This window comes from Pyrus communis, chromosome 16 (genome assembly GCF_041283825.1).
Source record: "Pyrus communis isolate YQ-2024b chromosome 16, ASM4128382v1, whole genome shotgun sequence".
Classification (NCBI taxonomy): domain Eukaryota; kingdom Viridiplantae; phylum Streptophyta; class Magnoliopsida; order Rosales; family Rosaceae; genus Pyrus; species Pyrus communis.
In genome coordinates this window covers 24360720-24370021 of record NC_142580.1, presented here as the reverse complement: position 1 = coordinate 24370021, position 9302 = coordinate 24360720, and the positions used below count along the sequence as shown (strand labels likewise).

At 39.2% G+C, this 9302-nt stretch overlaps 1 protein-coding gene across 1 annotated transcript; it reads right to left on the bottom strand.

Moving 5' to 3' along the window:
• Window positions 1–5203: 5203 nt before the first annotated feature.
• Window positions 5204–7791, bottom strand: LOC137730498 (AP2-like ethylene-responsive transcription factor At1g16060). Its single transcript, XM_068469486.1, has 8 exons — window positions 7631–7791; window positions 7406–7488; window positions 7214–7222; window positions 6975–7063; window positions 6805–6878; window positions 6660–6710; window positions 6424–6500; window positions 5204–5727 (listed from the first exon to the last, which is right to left on the bottom strand). Exons 1-8 carry the CDS (start codon window positions 7789–7791, stop codon window positions 5204–5206), a joined length of 1068 nt encoding a protein of 355 aa, XP_068325587.1.
• Between the last annotated feature and the right edge of the window lie 1511 nt (window positions 7792–9302).

The following is a 9302-nucleotide window of genomic DNA, read 5'->3' as shown; positions in this document are numbered from 1 at the left end:
CTCATCCTCCGGAAACGTCTCACCTATATGTTAAATAACTATTTTAAAGTTAATTTTAAGTATGTAACCAAAATCGTGTAATAACTTCTTGTACGTTGCTCAATTGGGATGTTTGAATATACCATCGTGGCTTACTTAACACCATGAGCATCCCCATATTTTTAGAATAATTTTTCGATGACCCACGCGCCCTCAAACACCGGCCAAGGGACGGCCACATTGCCAGCCACGCGTAGGCACATGCCTGGCACACCGACATAATCTTTATTGCCGTTAGGGAATATTCCACTAAATAACAACATATTCCATCTAAAATCTAACGGTGATACCTGACGCCGTTAGTATATTCTGTCAAAGTTGACAGAATATTCCTTGTCTTCTCCGGTGGTCCTCGTCGGAGCCGCCGTCTGTGTCACCGGTTTTTGGAAAAACTTCAAACTTCAATATCTTTTTCAAACCTCAACCAAATTCCACAAATTTTATATTGATTTAAAGCTCTCAAAGAGTAGAATGCAACCATACCTATTTGGGGTCCTAAAATCGACGAGAAGTTGTTGGAAGATTCCTCGAAATTCTAACTAAACTTGTAAACCCACGGTCAAGCTTATTCTGACGTCCACAATACTCCAAAATTGTTTTAAAGTGCTACGGAAGCTAGAAAAGTAACTTCTTAAGTCTCAAAACTAGGTACTTTGCGATCACGTCGAAGAAAATTAAACCCCTCGTCAATGCTTGGGTATCTCGAGTTCTACACGCTTTCCCCTAAAAGAAATGGTATGGCCAGACTCATGAAGTCGAGGGGAGTATGATGGTGTAATCCTTAAGCTTGATCAATGTGTGTGTGTGTGTGTGTGTATGATGGTGTTTAAAGGTTAGGGGGTTTAATCGTATGGACGAGAGGGAGAGTTCGAGAAAGAGGAAAAGGATGAGGGAGTTGGCACGTGTATGTGTGTGTGTGTGTCCGGATTGGGCAATTTTAAATTGCCTCAAGCCCTAATTGGGCTGCATGTTTAGGGCTAACAATTGACCCCAAAACAAACCTAAAATTCTAATTGCACCCAAGAAAGTAGGAGGTGTGGTGATTGGTCCATTTCCTTAGCCCAATTACACATTCATTTATTCGTAACATTTTCATTACGAACCCAACTCGGCTCTAACTCGTATCAACACTCTCGTGATGTCGAGTACAATTTAGTCACATTAGCAAGAAAATAATTTAAACTATATACGTATATCCACGTCACCAAGCCAACGAGGGCATAAACGTCACTTACATACATGGGGATAAAATATATACTATAAATAAAGGCAGGTCGTCACAACCTACCTCCCTTAATAAAATTTCATCCCCAAAATTTCTGTGCACTAGCATAACAATATATCAATACCCATAAAATAGGTGTGGATACATATCCCTCATACAATCCTTCGTCTCCCATGTAGCTTCCTTCACTAAGTGGTTCCTCCACAAAACTTTCACCATGCGCACAGTCTTGTTCCTAAGAACCTTATCCTTCCAATCTAAAATCGTCACTGGTTCCTCATAATATGTTAAGTCTGGATTAATTTCTAACGGCTGAGGAGGTATCACGTGTGATGGATCAGAGACATAATGACGAAGCATAGAAACATGAAAAACATCATGCACCCGTGATAATTCTGGAGGTAATTCAAGTCTGTAGGCGACTTCATCGACTCGCTCGGTGATTTGGTACGGTCCAATGTAGCGAGGACTTATCTTACCTTTCTTACCAAACCGTACAGCGCCCGTCCACGAAGATAGCTTCAGAAATACCCAATCTCCAACTTTATACACCCTATTAGTGGCTTGTTTATTAGCAAGGCTTTTCTATCGATCCTGGGCCACTTTCAAGTTAGCTTTAATTACCTGAATATTCTGGGTAGTCTTGTCAACAATCTCTGGGCCCACTAACACCCTTTCACCAACTTTTGACCAACATAGAAGAGTACAACAGGATTTACCATAGAGTGCCTAGAAAGGTGACATACCAATACTAGAATGGTAACCGTTATTGTAGGCAAACTCAATCAAATCCAAATGCTTATGCCAAGCGACACCAAACTGCAGCACCAAAGATCTCACCATATCTTCTAGTGTTTGGATAGTTCTCTTGAAATGGTATAAAGTGTGCTAATTTAGTAAGCCGATCCACTATTAGCCAGATGCCATCGTAACCATTTCGTGTGCGAGGAAGCTTATACACGAAATCCATGGTAATATTTTCCCATTTTCATTGGGGAATGGGAAGTGCCTACATTAATCCAAAAGGCTTCTTCCTTTCAGCTTTGACTTGCTAACAAATTGCACATCGACTCAGATATTCAGCAATCTCTCTTTTCATGCAAGGCCAATAATAGAAAGGTTGAATAGTGTGATACATCTTGGTACTCCCAGGATGCATCGCATATGCCGATATATGTGCTTCATCAAGAATATCTTTCTTTAGTTCTGCAATATTCGGCACGTACATCCGACTTGCCTGCATAAGCATGCCATAAGATTCTCGAATCCTAAGATCCTTCTTTTTCCCTCGTGATACTACATCTGATAATTCCTAAGATTTTTCATCATTCATTTGAGCCTGGAGCACACGATCAATTAAAATTGGTCAGACCTAGAAACTGGCAAGTAAAGCTTCTTCCTGATCTATCACTCCTAAATCAACTCTAGTAGATCTCAATTCCGTGAGGAAAGGGATATGGCAAGCATATAAAGCATTAAGTTGGCCAAGTGATTTCTTGCTAAGCATGTCAGCCACCAAGTTTGCACGACAAGGGTGGTGCTCAATCGTGCAATCAGAATTACTGAGCAGTTCTATCTACCTCCACTGTCGAAGGTTAAGATCCTTTTGGGTGAAAAGGTACTTGAAGCTTTTATGATCTATGAAAATTTGGCACTTTTCTCCTTACAAATAATGCCTCCAAATCTTCAAAGTGAAAATAATGGCTCCTAGCTCGAGATCATGGGTAGGGTAATTTATCTCATGTAGCTTCAATTGTCGCGAGGCATATGCAATTACCCTGCCATATTGCATTAATACGCAGCCTAAGCCATTTAAGGAAGCAATCTCAAAATTACCACTGTCGTCCGGAAGTGCCAAAACAGGTGCATGAGTGAGACAACACTTTAGCTGCTGGAAACTCCACTCACAATCATCGTCCCACTCAAATCTAACATCCTTTCTAGTCAACCTCGTCAATGGTAAAGCTATAGTAGAAAAAATCTTTAACAAACCATCGATAATAACCTGCTAAGCCCAAAAAACTTCATACCTTAGTGACGGTTCGTGGTTGCTGCCAATTTTTAACTGCAGCTAATTTCTGTGGGTCCACTTGAATACCCTGGGTTGATATTATATTCGCCAAGAATGCCACTTGATCTAGCCAAAACTAGCATTTGCTAAACATAGCATATAATTGGTGCTCCCACAATTTCTTCAAAACCAAAGTGATATGTCGTGTATGCTTTGCCTTAAACTTAGAATACACCAAAATATCATCAATAAAGACAATAACGAACCTATCGAGGTATGGCATGAATACCCGATTCATCTGGTCCATAAAAGCTGCGGGTGCATTCGTTAACCCAAATGACATTACGAGGAATTTGTAATGACCATATCGAGTCCTAAAAGCCGTCTTAGGTACGTCTTCACTTCTAATCTTTAATTGATAATAGCCGGAGCACATGTAAGCACCTCAAAGCTAGTCAAATAAATCATCTATTTGCGGCAACAGATAACGATTTTTAATCATTACCCAATTCAATTGTTGATAGTCGATACACAGCCTCAAAGTCCCGTCTTTCTTCGGTACAAACAAAACTGGAGCTCCCCAAGGTGAAGTACTTGGCTGAATGAAACCCTTATCAACTAATTCCTGCAACTAAGTTTTCAATTCCATCAACTCAGCAGGAGCCATTCGATAAGGAATTAAGGAGATAAGATCTGTACCTGGAAGTAAATCAAAAGTAATTAAGGAGATAGGATCCCCATATTTTTAAAATAATTTTCTGACGTCACATGCGCCCCCACACGCCGGCCAAGGCACGACCAGATTCGCCCCCCACGCACGGCCACGTGCTAGGCACTCTGACAGCGTCAGTTAACGCCGTCAGAAATATTCTGTTAAACCTAACAGATTTCGTTAAAACTGACTGACGGTGTTAGAATATTCCATCCAAACTGACGCAATATTCTGTCTTCTTCCCCCGCGAATCACCGGTCGCCGGAAAACTGGGAAAAACTTTAAACCTTTCGTTCTCACTCGATTCTTCACCAAATTTCATGAAATTTGCACCAATGGAAAGCTGGAGATGAGTAGAACAACATTATACCTATTTGAAACCTCAAAGATCACCGGATCTCGTCGGGAAAATTCAAGAAAAATCTGCCAAACTTGCAACTCACGATCCCAACGTCCAAAACCTTCCAACGAACCACCCCGAGCTTCCTAAGGACCTCACTAAGCTTCCGACAAGCTTCAAATTCCCTGAAAAACAACATTTCACTGGTGCATGAACAGTGACCAAATCGGAGATTCCTGGTTCGACATGAAATCGAAGGATTCCTTACCTGAAATTGGTATGGTTGGACTTGTATGGTCCTCACGAACACAAAGGTATAGTTTTCCACCTCCATCAGTGATGTTTGCAAGGGATTTGGGTCACGTCCGTACAAAGAAGAAAAAGAGAAAGAGAGAGAAAGAGAGTGTTCAAGGTAGAGAAGGTATACGGGGGAAGGAGATGAGGATGAGAGTATGTGTGTGGTTCAGATGCAACCAGCTAAACATCACAATAACCACCCAAAATGAAAAATAACCACTAAGGGCAAAAACGTCATTTCACACCTACGGTACGAATAATTCGGGACGGGCTGTCACAGAATGCTGTTATTATTGATATTAAAAAAAAATGAGAAACAATTTTATTCTTTCTTTACACTTAAATAGAAATTGGATGAACAAAAGAATAATTAGCCTACTCTTGCTCCCACATGATGATGATGATCAGTAGTGAAATTTCACCTTACAAAAGAATTTTATCTTTTGTGCATCTTTGTTCTAGACATAGATGTTGACCCTTCCATGCGTATTCACGAAGAAAATAAAATGAAATGAAAGAAACCACTTAAGTCAATTGCAAAATAAAAGAGAGTAAATAAAACCATGCAAACATGCTCCTTTAAGTGGTAAAATCACACTGGAACATGGGTGGCATGAATGAATTGAGCTCACTGAAGATAACGTCCTCTCCCTCAGCGTAGCTGCTAGATTCTTGGCAGTCAAAGTAAGTCTGTATGTCATCGGGAAATGTGCACTGTGGTGTGCTCAACTCCGGCTGTGATGACAAATCGGTGGCTGTTGTCATTTCCATCATCTCCTTGAACTTTGACGACTGAAGAAGGAGCCCTAGGGCTGATGTGGCAGTGGTTGGTCTAGGCTGAGCCGTGGTCATGGTTTCTGCTGGACTATATGCAAGGTTGTGAAAGAAGCTAAGTCCACTATCTTGATCGTTAGGGTTTCGGACGACATTGGGCAATTTAGCCTCAATAGTAGGGTTAGGCTGACCGGAATTTTCGCTGTTGTTAGGACCATTAGGTTTTAGCCATTTGATGTAACGGCTGAGGTCAAAGTTCGTGACAGCATTGAGCCCACGGTACTCTATAGCCGCCATATCATATGCTGTTGCAGCTTCTTCTTGGGTAGCTGGTAACATTTATGATACAAGGCCAATGTTAGATTTAATCATACTATTCAACTTTTAATGCTAAAGTGTTATTCATGTTTAGTTTTGTGTATGCAAGTCTCAATAAAAAAGAAAGTTCTTATGTAATTAAGTAGAACGCTGTTCTCTTGGAGGATAGTATTATTCATTAAGTCATTGGTGCATGACACTCCTTTTTCTTTTGATCAGGTTGGAATTCCGACAAAGTTTTTATCAAGGCTCATTATTAGCACCCTATCCTCTAGTTGTACGTATTTCCCTTATTCAATGATATCATACTTGAATTTCAAAAATTAAGAAGATCATACACACACACACATAAAAGACTGGCATACCATATATGAAATAGAAAATACATGCCTCAACTTGTAGTTGATTTCTAGCTAATTGTCGGTAATTCAAATCCCTCTTTCCAAACATAATCCTCACCCTTTGTCCTAAAAGATTAGACTCTCTTTACGCATGTGCAAATATATATTTTTTAATCTGCATTAAATATATGTAAGTATTATAGTCATTCTCTATATTTGTTAAGCACACCTCGCAATGCAGATATGTAATTTTCTGATCAGCTTAATTTGTTGCATATGTTTATTTATATTGGTGAATAAAAAGGTTCATTATCTGTGATCAAAGAAACAAAAAAACTAAATTTTCTGTTTTGTTGCTGAACGTACCATATGTCCCGAGATAGAGGTACTTGTTTCCAAAGACTCGTCCAATTCGAGCTTCCCATCTTCCGTTGTGATGATGTCTGTTCATTAATAAAATAAGAGCAAGGAAAATCAAAATTCAGTCTATAATATGTTTACCGAAAAATAAAACAAAAAAAATTCAGTTTAGTATAATAGTACTATATGCTATGTGTATCGGATTATACAAAATCGTTCAAGTAAATAGTCTTGATTTATACCTTGCAACACCTCTATACTTCGAAACTCCCCGAGAAAAACCACTGCTCTTCCTGCAAATTCATCATAAAGAAAATAATACCTCATTAATCAACGGTTGTTTATGATCCTCGAGTCTACTAACTTTAGATGTAGAAGCTTAATTACCTTCTCAATGATCCAATATATTCCTCTCTTGATTGACCTTCCATTTCTTTCAGTTCTTTTGGATATGTCGATAACTACATTAATCGCAAGTGGGGTTATTTCTTAGTTTCTTCCTTGATTACTATTATGTAAGATCACTAAAAAATATATAATTGAGAAAATTAATTTACCGGAAAGTTAAGAATGGTATCTTGACCCCAGTACTTAAGAGCTGCTAAGTCATAAGCATGTGCTGCAGCTTCCTCATCATCATAGGCGCCTGAAAAAGGATGGAATGGATCAATATAATATACATACATACATATATATATATATATATATCAATCAAAATGATCTTTAACGATATTACATATAAAAGAATTGCACCTAAATTAAGTACGTAGTACCAATTAAATTAAATAAAACCTACCAAGGTAGACTGCATTTGAGTGCAATTCCATTCCAAGCATTCAACAGCGCCAACACAAACAAAACCAAGATTGAAAGACGAAATGGTATAAGAAACCACATCAATAAATCAAGCATGCATATATAAAGTATAAAAGTCGACGTACGTCGATGAAAAGTTGAATTAAATTTATGGAGATGAGATTGTAAATACCTTGGCGGCCCTTCTTGTTTTGTGATTCATTCCAGCAATTCTTATCCCACAAATGAGCCTCGTATCGGCCAGTCCATCTGTGCCTGAATTGATAATCAAGCACGCAGCAAACCCATGCCATTTAGGGACAAAGGTCAATAATTAAGCAAAAGGAATTCATCCAGTAATTAAACATATATGCAAATATGATTAATTGGTTGATTGCGCAGGTAGTTAATTAATCACCTGGTGACCCCACGATAAATTGAGCTACGTTGAGGAGGGGAGTCCCTTGGGACACTTCTCCTTGTTCGTTTGACCTTTGTGACAGTAGTTGTATTAGCTGCAGTAGCATTAGTGTTATTGTTTGCATTGAGTTTCTGGTTTTGATGAGATAACTTTGCCATGAAACTAGTATTGCACGTCTCAATCGGTCGGTCGACCAAAAAAGAATAATACAAGAAGAAGAAGAAGAAGGAGTTCTAATTGTGAGATAATTAGTTAAGTTTGAGAGATTGATATGACTAAGTCCCCCAAGTAAGAGGCTTATAAAGGGATGTGAATGAGCATGCGGGGAGAGAGAGAGAGAAAGAGAGAGAGAGAGAGAGAGAGAGAGAGGGAGAGAGAAAAAGCCGGATTGGAAGAGTGTGATGAGCTGTGCCAATCCAGAGATTGCCGGCTATGGAGGTTGGTTGTTTTGGCCGTCTTTAAACGGCTGTATCTCGTATCTTCTACCTTGTCCCACCCCTGACTTATATGTTATATTCCATTGCCACATATATATTAAAATCTAAAAAGTATGCAGCCAATCTTGTCTTAATCAATAGGATGATCTCTCTCCCACCCTCTCTCTCTCTCAAGCACACGCCGGTATGTAATTTGGTATGACAACTCACAAACAGAAATTACCATTTGCTTGAAGAATGTTTGTCCAACAAATCAATTTTCATCGGGCGAAGTTACTTCGCTTGAAGAAATAAAACATTTAGTTGGGCAAACGTGGTCACCGGTTTTTCTTTTTCAGAGACTTTTGCTCGGCGAAAAACATTGGACAAGCAAGTAACCTTCGTCGGGCAAAGTTTTTACGCAACGGGGAAAAATTAGGAAGTATTATGCCACCTTTTGCGTGATGGAAAATAAGTTTGTCGGGGAAGGTAACTGTGGATGCAAATTTCCACCGTCTTCTCATTTGACAAAAATGCACCTGCAAAATAATAATACCTAAGATTAAGGCCAAAAGCCTCATGCGCCCATGATGAAGGGGCTTTAGCCGAAGAATCTCTGATGCCAAAGTTAGAATTCTGAAAAGAATGTGTTTAGGAGTTTGTGGGTAGCAAATGACTTAGCTTTTTAGTGGGATAATATGGCTATTCATAGGGAAGTGGCCGGCCCTATTCGGAGAATAGTGGCTGACCATATATGGTGAAGTTGTGTGAGTAATTGCAAGATATTATGTGAAATAATATCTTGTAATTAACATGACAATTAATCCTAAATTAAAAAGGAAATTTGGGAGTTACTTTTTGAATAAGGATTTGATGAAGAGTGATGAGAGAGATTTGAATAAATACCATTTTGATCACCTTTGACTCTTCCTTGATTGAGCTGTTATTGTCCATTGCATGCATGTGGGAATCCCAGTGTGCCTCGAGGGTAATTTTATCCTTTTCACCCAAAAGTCCACATGTCACCTCCATAATTTCTTGATTATTTTTGGCTCCACAAATGCCCCCACACCTGTTTGGCTACTCGCAGGAAAGGGTAGTAGGTGTAGAGATTTTCCCTTACTTTAGGATATACTAGCATTTGCCTACATACTTTGTGTGTATGAACACATTTTTTTAGAAAATGAGAAGGGGAGAGAGAGAGAGAGAGAGAGAGAGAGAGAGAGAGAGAGAGAGAGAACGTGGGGAGAGTG

Excerpts from the sequence above, each read along its gene's own strand:
- LOC137730498 (XM_068469486.1), bottom strand. The coding sequence starts at position 7,791 with ATGGCAAAGTTATCTCATCAAAACCAGAAACTCAATGCAAACAATAAC. Across the intron at positions 6,711-6,804 it reads TATATTGGATCATTGAGAAG|GAAGAGCAGTGGTTTTTCTC; the intron begins GTAATTAAGCTT and ends ATGAATTTGCAG. Across the intron at positions 6,501-6,659 it reads AAGTATAGAGGTGTTGCAAG|ACATCATCACAACGGAAGAT; the intron begins GTATAAATCAAG and ends ATTAATGAACAG.